The 23,094-nt window shown below is 37.0% G+C and overlaps 2 protein-coding genes across 5 annotated transcripts in view; both read right to left on the bottom strand.

The window, feature by feature from the left end:
* The window catches only part of LOC139967830 (uncharacterized), a 43,617-nt gene extending 28,659 nt beyond the window's left edge, over nt 1-14,958 (bottom strand). Inside the window, exons 1-2 of one of the 3 annotated variants that reach the window (XM_071971953.1) lie at nt 14,807-14,958; nt 9,047-9,236 (exon numbers count right to left, since the gene is read on the bottom strand). In XM_071971953.1, coding sequence (XP_071828054.1) covers nt 9,047-9,229 — 183 coding nt within the window. In that variant the 5' untranslated portion in view covers nt 9,230-9,236; nt 14,807-14,958. Of the gene's footprint in view, nt 1-2,410; nt 3,451-9,046; nt 9,237-14,806 lie in introns of those variants that run through there. The other 2 variants (XM_071971951.1, XM_071971952.1) reach the window with 2 other exon arrangements.
* Nucleotides 14,959-17,683: 2,725 nt separating this feature from the next.
* Nucleotides 17,684-23,094, bottom strand: part of LOC139967821 (solute carrier family 28 member 3-like) — a 34,104-nt gene continuing 28,693 nt past the window's right edge. For both annotated transcript variants that reach the window (XM_071971929.1, XM_071971930.1), the window contains 2 exons: nt 22,596-22,776; nt 17,684-21,855 (listed from right to left, as the gene is read on the bottom strand). In XM_071971929.1, coding sequence (XP_071828030.1) covers nt 21,782-21,855; nt 22,596-22,776 — 255 coding nt within the window. In that variant the 3' untranslated portion in view covers nt 17,684-21,781. The remainder of the gene's footprint in view (nt 21,856-22,595; nt 22,777-23,094) is intronic.

Genomic DNA, 23,094 nt, shown 5'->3' with positions numbered 1-23,094 from the left:
TGATATACAGTGTGTACATGGTATACAGTGTGTACATGATATATAGTGTGTGTATGTGATATATAGTGTGTGTACGTGATATATAGTGTGTACGTGATATACAGTGTGTGTATGTGATATAGGCCTACTTGTGTGTTTGTGATATACCTATAATGTGTACGTGATACACAGTGTGTGTACAGTATATGTTCAGACACTGCCGATTGCAATGACCAACAGCATGGGCCATCCAATCAAAGTACTGTGGAATCAATATCCATAAATGCATTCATAATTACTATTGACAGTTTTGGCACAAACAACATTTGTTGTCCTGATTCAACTCAGCTCCCTAGGGCAAAAGAAACTCCATGAGAGATCATAACTATTATGATGTCACTGTAATAAATAACTTTCCTTCATTTACAGACTTGATACTGTAGAACACAGCATGCGAGACCTACTGTACCACAGTCACTTCATTCAGCAGATCGTTATTTTGCATGAGTCATACATGTAACATGTATGTAATTCCCTTTAGTATCTATCAGCTGCTGACATTATAGTCAGGAAGATAACACTAGCTATATACAGAGGATATGACTAACAGATCATGTTCAAAGCTAAACATGATAGAGTATCATGTTTTCAGGTTATTTGTGGGGAAATCACATTTGCCTGGCATGTGCAGCAAGATACTACTATGAGACGGTCAATTTGCTACATGGTTGCCAAAGAAAAGCATTTATTATACACAGAACCCCTTTCATAAAGTGTTTTTACATCTGCTGAAAATAGAAATTAATTGAAATTCATAGCCTCATCACTGCTATGTAAAATAATTATTATTAATTAATAATTAGTAATTATTTACAGAACATATGTTATCTCCCTATATGTACAGCACTGGAAGTCATGTCCGGCCATCTCTCTTTCGGTGACGTGTCAGAGTTCAGATAATATTGGCCAATATCTGATTGGCATACCTGCAATAGGAAACTATTTCTAGGCTTCATACACGCGTCAATATCAGATCCCTGATATATCCATTTTAAGTACACACTGTACTGTAGCTCTGCTTCCAATGTACAGACAAGTGTGTGCTTATAATCATTTCCCAACAAACACACTACAGTTATGTTTCACATGGAGAAAGTTCTCAGAACGGACTGCAGTAAAGGAAAGAGAAAGGAAATGTGGCTTTTGTATTGTAAACTATGTTTTGTAATGACTTTGTAGGAATTCCCCACTGTGTTATAGTATCCTTGTTTCCTCTACCCAATTTTAATGAGGGAAGGTTTATTAACAAATTGAGCAATTCAATAATGCTGAATGAACCAACATCTGTACACTAACATTGCTAACAGGAGACTGTGAATAAGGGAATAATGATGCATTGGAATATCCTAAAACTTCAACTTTTGACATTAAATGCCAAAACATGAACTGTTAGTGTACTACTGTATGGCCCGTTAAGGTTTAAACCACTGGCTTGACTATCTCAGCATGTCTCAAATTCACATTGCCATAATTTAAGTACTAAAACCAAAGAAACTCTCTGTTATTTGGTGACAGATATAAACTAAATGGCAACATAGTGTGAATAGTGTCAAATCACATCATGCAGTAGTGGCAACATTACATGCCAGTGGCATGATGCTACCAAAATGAAAACATGAATGTTTTCTTTTTCTTTCTTGTTAGAGAAAGAATTTCCTATCTAGCAAATATCTGGTTCATGTCTATAAACAGTTGCTCCCATGCAAGTGTGCAAAGATTTGATGTTTACACTTGCTTTGTTAATAAAAAAAGTTACTGTAGTAGACTGTGTCAGTAAGTTCTAAATGGTTAATAAATTATTCTTACCATCTGTCAGTTCTTATTTAATTTATCCGACAGTGATTACTAACCAAGTGTGACAAGGCATCTTCTGCATTATCTTGTGTGTACTTCATCAATAGACTACAGGGCATTTATGCAGCACTGTATGTAAATAATGCAATCAAGCTAATCTTGAAATAAACTACAGACTACTTACATCATTCATCATCATCACCACAGAGAAGATACCAAGCAAGATCAGCTACACTTGTAGAATTCCCTAAGAGATTCTCACAGACATTGCACATGCTGATGGCAAAAGATAATACCTTTGCCTGTCTGTCAACTACACTCTACTGATGAGTTGTCTGTGATTAAGAAAGGTCACCTTTTGTTATTGGATTAGTATGGATATATTCCAGCTCAAGATGCTGTATCCAAACTCCATGCCAAGGAGCATGCAAAGTGAATGACACGTACAGTCATCACATCACTCAGTATTAAAATAATCACAAATATCAAAGTTATCATTTCTTTCTCGGCATTCTTTCAGAGTCAAACAAATCCTCTCAAGAATTTCAGGCAAAGGAGGACTAGATATATGAAATACCTGTTCGTCCGTATTGATACTTCCTTCGGAGGTATCGATCAAATATGAGGTAGGCAAGGGTCCTGGACTGATGCAGGTGGGGTTGTTGTCTACTTGGTCAAGTAGAGTCAACTTCAAGGATTTTGACTTTTCACAATTCTCGCCTTCTGCGATCTTTTCAGCACCGCAGCCTGTTTCCGCTTGTTGCTCTTCCACAACAAAAGTCCTCTGTCTCATTACTTTCATTCCTGAGATGGTTTCTAAAGTGTCAATCTCCTCGGTTACAAATGGTTCGGAGAGGTCAGCATCTGTGAAGAGTGACTCGCTTCTGGAGGAGGACTCGTCGTCTTTGAAGACATCATCTTCACCCTCTGATGACCCTGTGTTAGTACTTGGGGGGTCATCCATTATCCCAAGTGCTTCCAAAACCCTGGTCACATCCTGCTCCCTCAGTTGATACATGAGTTCCTCTTTCGTAATATCTGGCTCGTAATCAAATCCAAAAAATTCGCACCGTCCAACTTTTCCAATCGTAGGCTCTGACGTCTTTCTGGAACGACCAGTTGGATCGCCTCGACAGGCCTTCTTGGAGCTTTCGGTCATGGCGATTCTAACAGCTTCATTTTTAGTGAGTTTCTTATTTTTCTTCTCTTTCTGTCCAACTTTTTCGGCAGTATTTGCCGACTTTTTCGAAGACGTCTGATTTCTGTTGACCATGTTAGACGTCCCCTTTTTTCTCGAGTTCCTTCCATTAGAAATTGGGGCTCCTTTTTTCAGTCCGTTCCGCAATTCTGTCTTTGCAGAGTTTGGCGTGCTTCTCTGAGATGGCTGACTAGTCGCCACAGAATGGTGGCGTTTTACCTTCTTGACAACCGCTTTAGGTGAACTGCTCATGACTGCATTCAGATCAACTCTTTGCACTGTCGTGTAATCTAACTGCTGTACTGGAGTAGATGGCCGAGAACCGCTCTCCTGCGAGACGCTGGAAGCGCTTGTCTCTACTACTGGCATTTGTGAGATGGAGGATGCGGTATCACCCATCACTACCACATTCTCTAGATAACAAATGATGATGATGAAACTAAGAGGAAATGGAAGATCTAGTTATTGCTAATCGTTATTAAACAGTGCAGTGTCATTGACTTTACAGAGAAACTCTGACTAACTAGTAAACTGCTGCTCACTCAGTCATCAACCCACACCTTTGACTTCAACAGCAGAAGCAGCAGTAACAGGAAAGGGATGTGATGTCAATGAGCTATGAAGGAGGAATGAACTAGTTGTTAACAAGATGGCATTCGTATCAGGTGACTCAATTAAAAACTGAACAGATTGCCCTGAAGGAGGTACTGTAGTACAGGATTAGCACAAACACTATGTGAGCCGACACCATGCCGACATTTACACTGGGCACTATTGAAGGGTGGTATGTGTAGAATGGAGGATGTACAGTTTGTACCTTAAGGGTCATTTTAATATTAGGAAAAAAAATATTTCCTTCCTCTGTAAAGAAAAAAAAGAGTCAATAATAATATACATTCCATTCATTTTGTGAATGATGGTAAGTGTACTGCAGTTTCCATGTACACATTGGCAAATCATAAGTATTTCTTACACCATGTGTAGGTTCAACTGCAAGTACAGTATATAATTGATATGTTTGGCAAACTGAAGAAGGAATTAATTACAACATTTGAGTCTTTATGTCATGAAGTAGTTTACAGTAGAACACTACTGTATATCCATTTACATGGAAATCCCATTACAGGTTGTTCATGAAACTTCACATTAAAGACAACTCATGAAACTTTACATTATTCGCATAGTCCTATCTACTGCTTGTCTGCTTTTCCAAAAATAAGAGAAATATATTGCACTAAGTTACATCATTTTTAATATAAAGTATTGCAGTCTAAAATATTTGGAATTTCAACATGAGTCATTCTAGGAAACTGTATCTGTTGCTGGCGAAGAGAAACAACAGCTGTCCGTGTTTAACTGAAGTTACAGTACACATATAGATGGGTTGGAACTTGGAAGCTACAGTGGCTAGAAAATTGTTTGAGCAATGAGAAATCTAAACAATTCCCCCCCCCCCCAATCTTAACAGACCATTGGTTCAGCACATGATTTAATTTATTTATTGGACTACAGTATATATATAGACTTTAAGATGATAATGTGAAGGAGTAAAGCATTCACCACAACCAGTAGGCCAAGAAATCTAATGAAATAGGCTTCAACTTAATAAACATTTGGCCATTTGGTACGTACATGGATGGATGCAGTTTTAAACATGATGAAACTTTCTCCCCTCAATTTGGGTATTTATGAATGATGATACTTACCTTCTCATCCATCCTGGGGATACCCAGTCTAACCTGCTTACAGTAGCTGGGGAGGGGAGGGGGTATTGCTAAAATGTTGCTAATTATTCTAAGTTAGATATATCAGAGTGCGTTCCTGCAGAGACGGGTTAAAAAAAAACGAAAAGTCAGTTCTCAAATTCTTGCTAAGATTTGTAAAAACTCTTACTAAAATTTGTGGGTCAGATTTTACCCAATTTGAATAATAAATCAAAACAATCATAACTTCAAAGTACAGTACAGTAGGTTAGAATGGTTCACATTGACAAATGCTGCTACCAACTGTGACAATTTTCACCTCGAAGGAGGACCAAAGGCTAAACTATCTGATCAACCATTTTTATTATTCATCACTTTTCTCACTAAGCAAAGAGACCGGCAATTAAATCATTTTTCACACCAAGTGAAATCTCACGATGACCTCAGAATTTAGTGCATATTACCATATGAGGTATTGTGGTTATTACCAAGATGCTTAGTCAACAAACATAATTTGGTTTGTGGTTGAACACATGTTGTTTGTTAACTTATAGTGCAGTCTCAATCACTATGGATATATGCAAGTACAAGTGCAGTGTATACACTGTACATAAAATTACTTTTTAACTCAGTTTGTCACTAATCAACTTTCTACTAAAGTTGCCAGATTTCTCTCACACCGACAATGTATTACTGTACCTTGAAACAAATTGCTCTCAAGTTTATACACATTCATATTTTCCTTGATATAAGGTTTGATGAGTTACTTTAACAGGGCTTTGAAAACCTTGCAAGTGGGCGACAGAAATTTGCTCGCGGGCAACGCTTTGCTAGACTGTGTTGTACATGATTGTAATAGCTTAATCATAGACACAATCATAGCAACAATTTAAGAATGATATTATTACTACTAATTAAGTTAGTACCTTTTTTCTTTGGTTTCTAGAATTGTACAGTCAATTCTAATATTTTGAGTACTATGAGGAGGAAAACAGTCGAATAAGAGTGATTCCTACCGATGGAATTTCCTGAACATTTTAGTTCCTTTACTACGCATATGATACATTTGGAAGGAAGAGGTGATGGACATTGACCCGGGGGAGGGTTAATGGGGAAGGGGTAGGGCTACCATGTTACCAGTTAATAGGCTTGGTAGATGGGAAAGTGCACTTCACTAAAGTCAAGGCAGGTTAACCAGGAGTGCAGTCAATTAAAATAAATGCAACTGATCAAATAACGGCATCAAAAATAGACAATTGAAGAAAACAGTGGGAACTGTTTACATAATTTCAGTCTGATATATATCTACTAGATCATTTGTGATGAAATGTAACTATAACCACTCCAGTACTAATTACCCTCACTTAGGCTTGCACGGTAAACCGGTTTTAGTACCGAAACCGGTTTTTTCCGACCGAATTTCGGTACTATTTTTTATTTTAAGAAAACCGAAAAACCGAAAAAACCGGAAAAAACCGAAATGTGAATTGCAAAAACTGAAAAAAAAAGCTTTGTTGACTTTGGTTTCTCCTTTTTACTGTTCTTTTTGCAATATGAAAGTAAATTGCAACAAGAGAAAGCTTTTCTGATAGACGACATTGTCAGCTACGATCCGCACATGCCATAACCAGTGCTTGAGGGTGGATAGCTAGGCCTAACATTAGGCTATGCAGCCCATATATGCGTGCATCAGTTAGGCGACCTTGTAGTATTGAACTGACCTTGGTGGCCAACGTTAGTAGTTGTGAGAAGTACACACTCAAATGACGAGATGCAGTTCAAAATAAATTGTTACAATCAAAGTGTTTGTCCTCTTTGTGTTCTTCTTACTATTTAACTTCAATTAAATAGTAGAGGATATGGAGAAAATCTTTTCAAACACATTGATCACAGTTCGTGTTCAAAAAATGAACGTTAAAACTTGAAAGATACATTGCGCAATCCACAATACAATACGACATGTACAGTCGCAGGGGATGGGGGGCTCTGTGAGTTTAACAACTAAGATGTAACAAGTATCATTAGAACAATCACGGGGGGGGGGGCTCTGAGTTTAACAACTAAGATGCAACAAGTAACTTTAGAACAATCGCGGGGGGGGGGGGGGGGGTTGAGTTTAACAACTAAGATGCAACAAGTAACGTTAGAACAATCACAGTCCATTATTCACAAGAGACACCTGGCGTCAGGAATATTAAAGGAGTAAAAATGTTGCATACATGGCTGAAAATTACAGCTGTTGCTGTTGTGACAATTCTCCTTTGTACGCTAATGGATTTTATTTTCTTTGTAATTTTCCTTTAAACCTTTCTTCTTATCAGTTATCAGACAAGGCGTCTCTCAGGTGGTTTTTCGTTTACGTTGATGAACACATGTTTCCAACTTAAACGTTAACAATTTACATTCTTTGCCGACCTAATCCCGCTTTTGCCAGTGATATTTTTCAACTTGTACTTGAAAGTGTAGACGGTAAATTCTCTTCACTCTTTGAAGAGAAATTTATTTTACCGCCAAGATACCACCCGCGAACGTGGCTAGAGCCTCGTGCAATTTGGTACCTTCATTGGACCAATCATATTGTAAAGCATTTTTTTACGATCTCCAGTTGGTCATAATGGGGTTTATGCTCAGCCCTCATCTCCGAAAATATAACATATAATATAACATGACCGTCATATTTTTTTCTGAACACGAATTTGAACTTGAGGTACAGTAAACACAAGACAAACGATACGTGTACGTGATGTTAAAACTTTAAGAAAAAATTTCACTAACACATTTCTTTTCGACATATTTACTTTAGTTTAGTTAACGTGGGTTATAAAATGAGAGTCATGAAGGCAGTAACGTTTCTTGAATTTATTATTCTTATTTTTAACAATTTACTGCGAACGAACAGACTTGAACCCGCTGTTGATAAAGCTTCAAAAATACGCATCTTAGCGATCGAGATTTGGATGTTTTCAATGCAATTCAGGAGGGGAAAAAAAACCGGTTTTTGAGCCAGATTCGGTTTTTTGCTAGAGAAAAACCGGTTGTAAGTTTTCACGAAACCGTGCAAGCTTACGGCCTCACTGAGCTCCGTTATTACTACTGTACAGTACTTATCATGCTGTTGATAAATCCAACATTGCATTAAAGTTACCACAGTCCAATCAAAGAGCTGCTTCAAAGAAAGTCTTGAAGTGGTACTTCAGCATATCATTGCGGCAACTAGGAGAGAGTTACAAGTCTAAACAGTTCAAATCAAATAACTTTCTGTTCCAATAGAACTAGAAGCTCATATCCCAAGCCATGCCAGTGTGGCCACAACATACACTTGGCAACACAACAGTTAAAATTCTGCGATTATTAATTACTGTTAATACCGCACAGTGAACTTGTCATGTTAACAGAACTGAATGATACAGATAGCAAGAGAGCCAATCACAAACTGACAAAAATGACAGCTTACCCTGATGTCACCAATGGCTACAAGGTTCATCACATCTCTGACTTTACACAAAGTATGAAAATGTAGGTTTATTAAAATAATCTTTACCATTATCCAACGCTGATTATATTGCAAAGGGTTAAATCCGAGTAGTAAGGTGTAAAAGCATCTGTACAAGTTGGAAATTTGTCCGTCGACATTTCATAGCATGACAAGAGAGCCACCACAAGCATAACACACAGAAAGCACAAGGAGCAATTAATTGCATAAAATAAAATAAAAAGAAAGCAAGTTATTGCATAAAATAAAAAGAAAGCAATTTATTCAACAAAATAATAAGCAGCACATTAGCATTTCACGTCTGCACACACTTTTATAAGCCATACTGTAGCACAAAATGATGATTTACAGATTGACAAAACCATTAAACAGACATTCAGTCCAGATACGTAGTTCAAAACAGCAAGTGCATTTGTCAGCTGTCCACCCATATCATCAAAGGAAAAGGAATGTTATTGTGCTCTTTGGCAAACCCCAAAAAATGGGGCAGCCTGCAGCAAAAAGAGGAGTGAGAGAGGGACGCAGAAATAGGCGACAGGATTAGTCATGTATACTTAAAGACTTATTTACCAACAGTGCCCCAACCACAATTAATATTGGACAAAAATCATGTGAACAAATTGCCACGTTTCCCTGGCAACTGATCTATAAACCTCTGGAAAGGTGATAAGCATTTATCACAATCTTTCAAGAGCTATCAAACTACCTCTGACATCCTCCTTAATCACCCCCTCCCCACCGCACGCAATGAAGTTCTGGCAAAACTGGGTACCTATATTCGCAGCAGTATAGTGCATGATACACAAATATAACACTTACCTTCAGAGATCTGTTTGGGGGTGGAGTAAATGAAATGATGTTTTCTTTGCTGGAGGGCTTGAGGATGGATTGAGTTGAGGATTCAGAGAGTGGTGACTGCAACAAATCCACCAGTGGTTGCCCTCTTGTCTTCTGATTTGAATTATCAAATTCAAGCTCAGGTGAAAATGGACACTGACTCATTGTCTTGCTATAAGGAAGAAACGAATAATAGCACACTAACTTCATTATAATTTACATGTTATTAAGGATTATTTACAAGATTTTGATGTTTAGAGGTAGAATGAGTTTGAAAATTACTTCTGTTTCAGATCAAAATGTTGTCTTTTTTGAAAAAGAAAAGGAATTAACATCAAGCAATAACAATTTAGTTTGTTCACACCATTTATTTAACAATGTACCAGGACCAGGTTTTTAGTAGCATTTTTATATGCCTGCATTTTATGACCCAAAGTGCCTAGAAGCACTTAACCATTAGAATTTGTTATCTCTACAAGGAGGTTGTGAGGAGACAGAAAATGAATGTGAGGTAGCAAAGTTAATTCATATTCACTTCAAAATACTGGTGTAAGTGAAGGGCTTAAAATGTTTCAAATGGGCACAATCCAGTACTTACTACTTATATTTTTGATCACAGCTGTTGTGTTCTGACTGTTCTCATAATATTACTGTACATTGTCAACAAGCTAGGTGAAACACTATCAAAGTGAATCCATGTAAATATGAATATTTATCAACCAATCCATATACAAGACTAGATATTACGACAAATGTCAAAGCTTTTTCTCAATGGAATAAACAATGTCAGTTGGAGGCCTAACGATCAACATTAAATCCATCGTAGTAATAATCAAAGCTCAATTAATTGCCTCCTAAATAGCCCAATTAAGTTTATTTTTTCCATCCTATCACACGCAACTGTACTGTACATCTAAACGATTTAGGTAGAGTACTAAATACTCCAAGCAGTCATGCAGTGTATGCAGCCTCATGATACTTTACTGAGAGCAATGCTGACATGATCGGTATTCCTGATATGCTAGGTATGCTCATCAATCTTCACCATGCATGTACTTTGAAACTGACAACAACAAAGAAATTCATTGGACGACGCTGGAAAGCTTGGACCGGTCTTGGTGGAATGCAATCTCCTTAAGTTTGTAAACAAATTGGAAACCTTCACATTGGCAATACAAGTGGCCCATAGGGGCCATGACACATGGTCCTCAGGTACATGTGTTATTCAACCAGGGCAAATTTTTTCTGAATGTCATTCGGACAACCAGGTCTTGAAGTTTGGTTCCTGTGATGTCACAGTACACCACTCCTGGTCTGTATTGGACAAGGCATTGGAACAGAATCTTGGTGGTACACTAATAGATAATTTGGGGCAGAAAAATTAATATCTGGCTTTAGTTGCTCTGGCTCTTGATTGTCTGCCTGGAGAACATTGGAAACTTGGTGGGTATACTAACTAAAAACACACAGTTTAGTACGGTTTTCATTCGATTTTAACAATACTTTTCCATTCATACTCTCTCAATATCAGGCCAAAGGAATACGCATTTAATGGGAAACAATTTTCAGGTTCTGTGCCATTAGATCATAGGAACCCATTTTCTTTGAAATAAATTATGGGAACCTTTTTGAACCTAACATTGTCCTATTAAGCCTGCACATATGTCACTAGTACCCGGGCTGCTACAATGACCTTGCCAATGTTCTACTGTATGCAAGTTTAGTCCCTTTAAATTCATGAAACTTCCATCTATCACCAGAGGTGTTGAGAGCCAGACTGGGCCACAGGGCCGATCACGTCACCTGTTTTTGAACTCTTCATATATATATTCAGCATTGTTACAAACGCAGGATTCTGCATGCTGCGACACACACTGCTTTAGCCACGGACCCTTATACACGGTACCCAAAGTGTAGCCTACAGTAAAGTGAACTACTGCATGAAGAAAACTTTTAAGATCGTTCAAATATAATAATATGGAGTGCAAAAAGGAAGATATCAGATGAAATTTTAAGGGTTTTACTGGGAGATGTTTTCACAGTTCCATGGTTTTGCTGTCAATGTTCTGACACTCTACCGGAGTAGAATGAATGAAGCATGATTTATGAATATTTTCTGATACATTCTACAGAGTTATTGTCACTACTTAATTTCAAAAATTTATACATAACTTTTGCTTCAACTTCACTTAAGAAAGAATAGAGCTGGTAGAAGAAAATGTTTTGAAAAAAAAAGTTTAAGCCTGATTTGCTAATGAAAAGTTTATGTAGAGAGTTCTTGGCCAGTGCTGAGGTATTTTGATAAACTGTAGTAGTCCAGACACAAAATACTAAGTGAAAGTTAATTGTTGACAGAACTTTCCAAAATAACAGTACCCTTACTGTAATATAGAAATGTGTCAATTTCTCCTATAAGGATACTACTTTAAATGACAGGCGGAGTAATGGATTCTGTGACACAAAACGTCCAGCATTGTTACGAACGCAGGATTCTGCGTCCGGGACGCAATGTTTTGGCCAGGGACGCAAAATCTTCAAATTGCTTGCGTCCCGCTGACGCAAACTTTTTTTTTGAGAAACAAACCCAAGTATACACACTCACAACTAGGTCAACGGAAAACATAACAAAACTGTCAAAACACATTTTGGAATGAACATTATTTCTTTTCAAAAGACCACACCTTCTTCTTACAAGAAGCAAAATTTCTCCTACTCCAACAGATCATTGAATTTGTTTGAAAATAAATATATCATAACAATCAACCGCAAGGTACTGGGTTCACAACACCCCATTACGGAGATTTTCATGCTATAAATAGACAATGATGCTTTTCCAAAATTCCTGTGATTTGATTGGTTATAAGTCCCCATCCATTGTCTGTGAAAATTCTTGCACTTGTAGTGCTCAGTGAACACGGAGTATGTTGTTTAACAACAATTACTTGCAACTTACTTTCCCATGTGTAGAGATAGTGAAGTTTTTAGCGGTATAGGTTATCATGTGTGTGCACTCCAATATCATAACGTTAGGCCTTGTCACATACAGTACGTATACCTTTTGACAACGAAGAGGCTTCGTAATATTTGAATCACTGTTTTGATCAGAAAATGTTAATGAGTGGAGACAATCTATGAATTTTGTGGGAAGGTAACATCTCTGATCCTGAACAGGATATTTCAGCTGACAGTATGTTTCTTCTCTCTGTATTAATAGTTGCTAATGTAAAATGTGCATTCTTACGATCAGTAGTTTCTGTTGCAAAAAATTTTTGCGGTCCAATTAACCACGTGCTTCAGTAAATGTTATTTTGGCGCAACATTCGTGTGTAAACTACTGTACTTTAGAACACTGAACTGATTTTTTTAAAATCTACATTGCGTAAAAAAACTATTCACATAGACCTACTGTAATTTTCGTATAGATTATTGCTTGCAAAGAGCCAGGATAAATGTTGGATCAGATTTTAAGGATTTGCGCATGTGTAGTTGTAAATGAAGCTCGAACAGGCATGTACATGCAGTAGTACAGTGAACTGGAATTTAGCGAGGGATATGCACACTGTTTGTACTGGGATTTTTGAAGAGTTGTTTGTTGGAATCGCTGCAAGGTCAAAGCACGGATCTACTACGGAGTTGGCGAGTAGGAAAGTAGAAGGACGGATGAAGGCGGGGGGACTGGGGGTATAAATGGGTTGAAACGGCAGGGTGGTCGAAAGGAGGGGCACCCCTGGCCGCCCCTGAAAAATAGCGAAGTTAAGGCACTGAGCATTTCTGCCCTATATTGTGTATAACATTCACAAAGTATAGGCTGTGATACTACACTAGTATTAGTAACAGTAGGTCATACAATAAACGTAATTGGTTTTCGATTGGGACGCAAGCTTTTTTAAGGGACGCAAACTTTTTCGGGGGCTTGCGTCCAGGGTTGGCATTTTCCCGGGAAAAACCTGTTTTTCCCACTAAGCGGTAAAAACCAGGTAAAAACCGGGAAAAACTGGTAAATACCGGTAAAAAACGCCTCCGTCTCGAAAACTATTATTACTTGTCCGTAATATGCAGGGTCATCAGTAGGCATGATATTGTTTCATGACAGGCATATGTTATTGAATATGGGAGTTTCTTAGCTTCATTTTGAGCTACTTTATCACAACCTAATTCTACTTTTTGTGGAAAAAAGAGTATTTTTCATATTGCACATGTATAGTTATTCTGTCACGATCTCTTTAGCAGTATGCATTGCCTATTGCCCAAACCATTATACAGTAGGTCTACACTGGGACACTCACCCCTCCTAAATTCTTCAGGCCTATTATGTGCTCAGACAGTTCATTCAATTAATACAGTAGGCAACAGTCTATTGAGGTGAACTTCAATCCAGGGGGCTCAATAGAAACTGCTTTGAAACTATGTAAGGCACATGGGCCCAATTAAAGTATTAAACGCACAATGGCCCTATCGAGCCATTCACACAACCCAACTGTTTACCTTGATGCAAACATGGTCCAATTATTATACAACTTCATGCATGAGTGATTAAACACTTTATAATAGTCTAATCGGTAAACTCACAAAGTTATAGATCATGGCTGTTCTTTGGATGTAACCCAACCCCCGACCATAAGATGCCATTTTCTTGTAGTTTCTATGCTCCTCCACAAGTTCCACATGAATTTTTAGGAATTCTATATAATTTGAGCACTTATTAATGATTTATACCTTGGATAAAACAACTAGCCTAGGGATATTTCAGGATAAGATATTCTAGGCCTATACTGTACTTGAAGACGTCTTGAGCATTTGAAACCAAGTCACCAAAACACCTCAACATTTTACCCACCCTTTAAACAGGTAGTATTTGTTCACAACCATGGATAAGGAGGGGAGGGGGTCAACATAAAAAGAGGCTTAACCTATGGTCACCTAGGCTTTACAGCCTAGTCCTTACATTCACAACTTGCTTTGGCAAACCAAGCCTAGGCCTAGGCAAATTCAAAGTGGCTATTCTTACGACTAGTCGTAAGAATAATTTATAAATACGCATGCGCGGTTGCTTTAACGTGGCTATTTTTACAACTAGGCCTAGGAGTACTATTTTTACGACTAGCAGTAACAATAATTTCCGGTTAGGGTTAAGGCTAGTGTTTAGGGTTACCCCTACTACATGCGCAGTTGCTTTATTTACTTTACTGCGCTTGAATTCGGCGATGTCGTAAGAATAGTTTATAAATAATTGTTATGACTAGTCGTAAGAATAGCCAAGGCCAGGCACATTAGGCCTTCAAACTCCCGTCATGTCTTAAATTCTAGAATAGGCCACTTTAATTACAGCATTAGGCTAGGCCTAAGCAATAAGATAAATCAAGTTAAGTTGGTGACTGAATCCTGCAATTTAACGTAATACTAGTGGCAGTGCAGCGGGTAGTACCACTAGCCTAGTAGTATACTAGGAATACTGCTGGCCTAGTTTGCATCGATGAGGCCTTTACTCACATGATTAACATATCATTATAAACCTAGCCTAACGGTAACAACAGTACAGTAAGTGAATCTACATAACGGTCATCTAGGCTGAGTAAGTGCAATACTCTCAAAGGCTTATTCGATGTTGTGGGTGAGGTCCGTAAATTACATGCAAGTCATACCAATCACCTACACCAGTTGTATTTTAAGTTTAAACAGGACTCAAACAAGAGAAATAGAAATACTCTGAATAAACAAATCAAACCAATCACACAAACTTACCACGAATGAAGAAAAATGTTGTCTAACAGTGCAAAATGTTGCTTTATCGCGTTTCAAGAATTCGCAGCTGAATTTGAAATCCATGACGGTTTCATCTTTTATTTTGATACATGAGCGCATGCGCAGTCTTTAACTGTTAGACTTTTGAACCAGTCGTTCACCTTCACATTGCGATTTTTCACGAGGGTGAACGTAACTATGGCGAAAGTTGGTTATAAAAATATTGGTAATGGAATACCTAATCGCAGACAAGGTAACTTACGGAGTTATTCTCGCGATAGCGGTAATATTTCTAAACGAAGTTACCAATTTAATTTCTACTTTGCAGGCCTAGCCTATATATTTACACAATAATAAAACACACTGACACAAATGTCCATTTCCCTTTTATTGTTTAATAAATATTTCAGACTTGCAAATAATCTTTTATTTTCCTCTTCGATTAAATTTTGTGCATATAATTAAAGCAAAAACCCTGTTTTGGCTCATCTGTTATCAGGGACGTAGCCAGGGGGGGGAGCAGGGGGAGCGACCGCTCCCCCCCTTTCAGTGTCGAAAAAAATGTTTAAGAACTGTTGTTTTTTTAGCATGGTATTTTGTCAGTGCTCTTTTGATCTTGAATACTCGTCAGCTCCGTTAACTCAATTATAATCGTAGTAACATTCACGCCTACTGATTCAACTACTTACTTAGTTTGGCAGATGCAATTAGCTAAATTTAGCCTATAGCCTATTACAAGCCTACAGTTGGCCACTGCGTAATAAAATACATATTGCCTACCTAACCGCACTCTATGGAATGTCACGAACCGTATGCACAACAACGTCGACAACGTTCGTTCTCGTCCTTTCTATGATTCGTCCTAAGTTGTTGCACGTACAGCATGTTATGAAGCTAAGCTAGCAATCGTACGTGATACGCACTTCCTATAAATAATTATTACACTGCTAATACACTGCGATAACGATATTTGTTTTTAGGCCACTGCATATCTGGCTATATTCCAAAATATGAAAGTTTATATTGTCTATCAGTTAAGTTGGTCAAATGTATTAAAGTCCAGACATTGGACAATAAACAAGAATCATCCTACTTGAACAATTGTAAAAGAGCACTATGTTTGTCTTTCTGATATATTATGTAAAAGAACATGTAAAAGAATTCAAACAGGAAACAAAATCTGCTGATAATATGATATAATATGATCAGGGGCGTAGCCAGTATGTAGCACTGTGGGCCCGGGCCTACACTTTTTTTGGCCAAGTTATCTTTTTTTTTAAAAACTCCCATATTTCAAATCCATAAGCTTGCTGGATGAGTTTAAGAGTCTAGACAGGAATAACTATTGAAATGAACGTAGCAAGAATATGGCTTAATTAGGTGACCTAGTCTTCTAATTTAGGCTGTCATTTCTATCGCGTGCTGTTTCATTCAACACTCTGCCCGCCGAAAAAGACTATATGATCCGATCTTGTCAGTTTTTTAACATCTAGTTAAGAACCCGTTTACGCAGATAATATTTCAGTTGAGAAAAAAAGTTGAGAAATTTGCATCAGATTGCAATCGTCGGATACCTCTCGCCTTCTCTTATTAGACTAACTTAAACATTTACAGTTGTATCAAAGACAATTACTGGCTATAGTTGTATCTAAGACATTTCTGGCCTATCTATATATGTAACTACAAGTATCAGCAGTTGAAAAGTAAGACTACTCTGTACATGTACCTTGCTAATTTTATATACATTATGTATTATTGAATTATGTACTATCTTAACTCGTTTGTTTTTTGGTTGAAAAGTGATATTGAATGAGGTGTCTCAAGTTAGCAAGAGGCCATGGAACCAGCATGAACACTCGGGAAGGGCCGTTTCCGGCCATCTGGGGGTTTGTAAAACCAAAAATTTTCTTGTACGCTCCGCGCCAACCGATGGTGGCGCTCCGCTCAGATAGTCGTGCCTAAATTTTTGAAAATCGATATCAATCGCAAAAAGTGCTCCCCCCCTTTCAAATTCCTGGCTACGTCGCTGTCTGTTATAATGTCACTTTGTCAAGTCTTGCCAAACATGTTGATAAAATGCCCACAAGTGAGAACATTTATGCATGTCCAATAAAAAAGAAAAACTGTTTGAATTACTGACAATTTTAAAGTACGTTTCTGCAAACCAACAATCAATTTAAAATGTGCCCAAAGAATGCTAGCTAATCCCAAACATGTCAATTTTATTGAGGGGGTAGGGGGTGAGATTGGGCATAGCTCCCAACTCTTGAGAAGGCAAATACTGGTCCATGCCACGAATCGCCATCCTGGGGGAGGGTTATAAGGGGAGGGGTGCCACCCTCCCCTTTTGAATTTTTTTGGAATCCTGGTGATGCCTACATGTAAAATGGTGGCACTGAGAAAGGTTTTTGTCAGCCAAAATTTTCTGAGAAATATGTATTTTTTTTTGTGTAACATCAATAAATTGAATAGTAGGTGATAATTCATTCTTTCCCGTGGCATGAAAATGTTCGCTGCTCGCCCCAATAAAAAGAAATATGGGCTAATTTGAGGCTCAAATGATGCTGTAAAGGAGCTTGGTTTTATACTCTATTATGCTAAATGCTAAAGAAATGATGGTTGCTAAGTCAAAATTTGATGCAATTTTTTATGTATACTTGACAATTACAATGCGGGTTTTTCGGACGCTTGCGCAGGTTTGGGTGTTAGAATGCGGGTCCAACCCGCGAAATGCGGGTCAGTTGGGAGCTCTGGATTGGGGGGTTGATTTGTTGAAGTCATATGCACCACTGGCCTGGGAAGGGATCTGAGGGGATGATGTGGCCCCCCCACCCCTTTGAGAAATTATACACATGTAAATAGAAACATACAAACACATTAAGAAAGCGATACTGTATTGATCTGTTTGTCATTGAACAACATGCACCAAATACTACCATATATTAATACCATCATAACCTAATGATAAAAGGAATTTTAAAGTAAAAATGATGCAACATCTCTATTCTGAACAACATATATCAGAGGTCAAAACTGATGATGAGTTCCCTCCTAGGCAAATGGTTCACCCGCCTCTCAATATCAAATATGGATTTTTAAGTTTGATGACACAATTATTTTCAATTCACGTGCATCTTTACTTAAGCAGTACATGTCAGGTTTACTTTCTTAATCATGTGTCACCAGTTCCTACACAGCATCGACTTGTCCTTTCCAGTGTTTACTTCACATCCAAATTCCATCTAAACTTGACTGAACAACCAAACAGAGGGGATCACTGAAAAGCTGTGACATAAATTTCAAAAAGTTGATATTGCATAAATGATCATATTCTCACAACAGCTTCTCAACGATTGACCTCTGCTGACCTCAAATCAGATCTGACCTCCATCAAGAAAGATAGGAAACAAATAAACATCAGTAATGGGAACATACCTGTATAAACAGTATAAAGGTAATCCTACCTGAACTTAATGGATTAGCTTAAAAGGATAATCCAGGGAACATTTTTTCTTTCCTTTTTTTGGCTGCTGAAAGAGGAAAACAATTCTAAGCATTCTGCGTGAGGTTGGAGAGTCATTCCTACACTGAACTTGTCGCAAACAGACGTGATATCATTGCTGCAACAATGACAGCAAACCGTTTTGCTTTTCTGCACTTTTTATTGTTGTGACCTTGTATTAGATAAGGCTCCAACTTTACCTAAGGGGATGTGAAGTTTAAATATAAGTCAATGATTGAGATGTGTTTATATTGACATACATGTATTCCACTTTTATAGTAGGAACTTAACTGTAAATTTAAAGGAAAAACATAAATGAACTTTGTTAATGTGCTACTATAACATCACACCTGTTTGCTGCAAGTTCACTCACTTTGGGGTACAAAATGTGTCAACTTCAAATGCGGAGGGACTGGACACAAACTTCAACAGGATGCTGTGAAATATGTTCCCCTTTCATCAGTCAAATATTAATGGTCACCTAGAATATTCCACTAAGCTTCCAATCTTTACCACTGCTACTCTATGACCTTTGATTTTCAGGCACCAAAAAATATAATAGCCCACAAATAAGTACTGATAATGGTGACCTACATTCTAACTATTAAATATTACCTTTGATGTTCACTTTGAGCTTCCTCTACCCGGGCTTGATAAGATAAGCCTTTTTCATGGTTACCAGTTTTGACTTATGTTGACCGTAAATGACCTTTTGACCTTCATCAAAACCAAAGCAAACCTAGACTTCAATGGGGGCATCTGTATACCGAGTATAAGACTTACCAAAGATGCACTGGTTGAGTTGGCTCTTTTTCACATTCCAGATTTTGATCATCCTTGGACTTAAGTTTAACATTCATTTAAGATAATAGGCAATTATTACTTGCTTAGGGAAGCCTGTACACCAAGTATGAGATTAACCTTTATTCTGTACATATGGAATTATCACTTGATTGTCTTTCAATATGTCCAAGATGACCACATCCATGTCTTTTGCCTTCAAATGTGTAATCAAACTTGTTGCCATTCAGTTAACCATGATGTATATGGAGGTTGAAGGTGGGGGGGGGGGGGGAGGTGCTGCATGGTTCACATTGGCTCATTCATTAACATAGGGAGAAATCTGCAAATATTTCTCAAAACTTTGAACCTTTAGCAAATGACCAATTACCATCAGCAAAAGATACATACACACTGTAGCACATAAAAGATGTAAACAAAGATATTATGCACTCAGCAGATGTGATCAAGAAAACCAAATGTTGGTTAAAACTGTTAAACTAATGTTAATAATTTGGTGATGTTGCATAGTCCATATAAAAACAGTGAAATATGAGACAATATCAAAAAGTGCAAACCACGAAAAATAAAACCAATTATATAAGATCTTCACTGACTGATGTGATGATTCCTTTCATGTGACTCAAAAAAACTACTTAGCATTTGCGATAGAACAGCTAAAAAATTGTTTTGTTTGATGACTATAAATTTCTTACAGAGAAACTAAAAAGTTAAAACAAAAGAAGGGATAACCAAAATTTGAATTAAAATGAATCACAAACCAAAATAAAAGAAATTTTTACTAAAAGTTGAAAAAAGAAACATTTAGTTTCTTGAACAAACAACACACGCAAAGCACCAACATATATACAATTCTATCATGCCGCATTTGAACAAGAGCAAAAACATTCTTGATTATTTACTGTGTGATGAATTTATCTGTCGCAGAATATGCTTTTCCAAAACCCACCTGAAGGTTCACAGAAATTGAAGATGAAAAACCAATCAAGAAATCATCTTCATAATCTGATTAGATAAGTTGTTGTGATCTTGCTTGGGTGGGAGGGGAGAGGAGGGGGGTGTAACAGATAGCCAATACCAGCATTAGGGTTGAAATTTGATGTCAGATTGAATCACATGTACGGTACCACAAAATAAAATGCAAGAAGTTTCATGTAAATATACCCAATCTTTTTCAAGACCAAAATACGATTTACAGTTTACTATAAAGACCACGCACTAACAAGGATGTAATTTTTAGGGCATTTCTAGAAGGCCTAACAGTGGTTGCACTTTCAACATTGTAAGCTAATACCTATTGTTAAATTGAAAATTTACAGAAAATTGCAAAGCACATCCAAAATTAATTGCTCTGGAAAACATTTTTCACCCCCTAAAAAGCAACTTTTTGTAAGTTAAAAATAAGAAGTGTTTAAAGGAGTTACAAGACTAAATTTCAACATTCAAGGGCTTTCAAACCCCCCAGAAAGAAGTTTTTCATTTTCTCTACTCTTTCTCATTTTGAAGAACACGTGGGAACCATGAATACAGTCTCAGTCTAGACAGCATTGGTTGAACCAGATCAAAGCAGGTATGTATAGGAATATTTGACACACTTGCTTATAACTCAAGGCACTTGTTCAATGTACTTACAAATATTCCACAATGCAACTAGTCGCAATTTGCTAACACAGTTTGACCTAGCTAGAAGTAATTTGATGCCAGCTATTAAACCAGTTATTATAAATTTCAATAACTAAATTAAAAATTATAAATTTGTAGACAAAATTGCATAGAGAAAGTGAAAAAGACAGTCAATTAAAATTGTTCTAATCAACATGAAGTTCCAAACAGAGGTAGGACACAAACGTCTTCAAACATTTATATTTTAACAACTTGAAATTTGTTCGTTCTCAATTTTGGAATATGAACTTACTTATAAAAAAGATAAACCTTTTTAATTTTCTTGAATGTTAATTATATTTTGACTGTATACAAACGTAACTTTTTGAAATACTGGCTTTCTTTAAACTAATTTGCAAATTTTATTTTAAGTTTTAAGTAATTAAACCATCTTGAAGGAACTACGATTTCATTCAATAGATAAAATACAGTCAAGAGTGTGTCAAGGTTTGCAATAAACCAATCATTATTTCACAATTTTGTGGGTTTACGAACGTTTTTTGCTTATTTGACAGAAATGACACCATACAAAACTTTTTATGCCAGGGTATCTCAATAAGTGACCTATGGGCCCCATTCTGCCTGTGAAGGGTTTCAATCCAGGCTTTGAAAAATGAAATCTGTCCACAATCTTGCACTAATTTGGGTATACAGACCCTTTTAAGGCCATAGGCTCATCTAGTTATAGTGAGAATTTTATTCTGTTTGGCCCTTTGCTCCAACCAATTTTTTTCTGGATCTTAAAGAAATTTAAAATTGAGAAACCCTGGTTTTTGCACTCCTTTATGACCTCATATTCATCATCAAATGCCCTCCTCCATCCCCCACCCCCACCTTTCCCAACTCCCTCGGCTGAAACAAATGACAACAGTATTTCTAGTCTTGAATGTGTTATTACTTTAAATAATATTTCAAGGGTCTTAGTTTCAATTTGGCTTCATGTTATGAAGACAAGAACTTGAAACTTGTTGAAATCATGCTATAAAGGAATCGGTGACAGAAATCCTTGCTTAAAAAGGTGGCGCTGTTGTAAAGTCTTCTGGGCTTCCTCCATGATACCTCCGTCCCTCATCATACAGGAATCCTGGAGAAAGTAAAATATCACACATTTCAGTATCTGCATTAAAAGTGAAATCAAGAAACGAGTCCTTCCCAAAGCCAAAAACAGTTCCACAGTAAGGTTCAAATAAATTTGGCCATGTTACTGTTGCTTTTGTTGAGTGTTTGAATTTGAATATTTTTTTACCGTATTTTTAAATGATTAATTTAGGACCTGAATTTGTTAAAACATGATGAAACTGTGACAAATGCCAACCTAAGACATTAAGCAACTAAGGTAAAGTTGAAATTAACTAACATGTTTGTAGCTGGTAGGCTTTATAATAGCATTATTAATTTCCCTTCTGATTCATATTTGCATATTGTCCATTTATATTTCTTTCATCACAGTCTTAAGATAAATCAAGCCAATGTAGAGCTTTCTTACTAATAATTCTTCTTAGTAACTTCAATACATTAATTGCTTTTATTTGTTGCCTCAGTGTCTCATTATCAGTAATTATTCCGAATGCTGATCGTTAGCACACAAATTGTGACAAAAGTAACGATAAACACAAGAAAAAAATGAATGAATTCAACGTAACTTACCATTTTAGTTTAACAAAGTGATGACAATATTGCTCACTATTAAAACTAATGGAATCTTTCACAGAACGTACAATACATTGATATTAAGCAGTATTTTGACGGCTTTATCCTCACATGTTTTTACTACGAGTAAGACTTGTTTCAAGTTTAACCAAAATGGCATGAAAGTTAACTCACCTGCAACACAAGCTGTCATGAAACAGGCTATGCAGGCAGAAACGAGCGCCCTCACGCAAAGAGAACTGATTTCTGAAAGCCTGTCTGGCACCAGAGGTGCAAGGCCACCCAAGAGAACACCGATGCTACCAACATGAGAAAAACCACAGATGGCATAGGTCACAATGATTTGTGAGCGACTCTGAAAGGGGGGAAAAGAAAAAATCAAAAATGAAAATAAAAGTGTTTTTGTGTTTCCTATTTACAATTCATTTCAAGTTAGGTTTGGGTATGTTGGTATGATGAATGGACCATAATTTTGTACACTCTCCCAACACTTAATGTAATAAATTTAAAAATAGCATTTAGGAATAAGAGAAATAAAAAAAAATCAATTAACTAATGATATCAAAAGATGAACAACTTCTTGCTTATGTTACAATCTTTACTCTCTCACAATTATAATATCGCAGACAGAAGTAAAAGAAATGCAAAAAAATGACTTCAAGGCAACGCATCT

This window comes from Apostichopus japonicus, chromosome 5, assembly GCF_037975245.1.
Source record: "Apostichopus japonicus isolate 1M-3 chromosome 5, ASM3797524v1, whole genome shotgun sequence".
Lineage (NCBI taxonomy): Eukaryota > Metazoa > Echinodermata > Holothuroidea > Aspidochirotida > Stichopodidae > Apostichopus > Apostichopus japonicus.
Note: the sequence above shows the minus strand (reverse complement) of the source record. Positions and strands in the feature narration are given on the sequence as shown.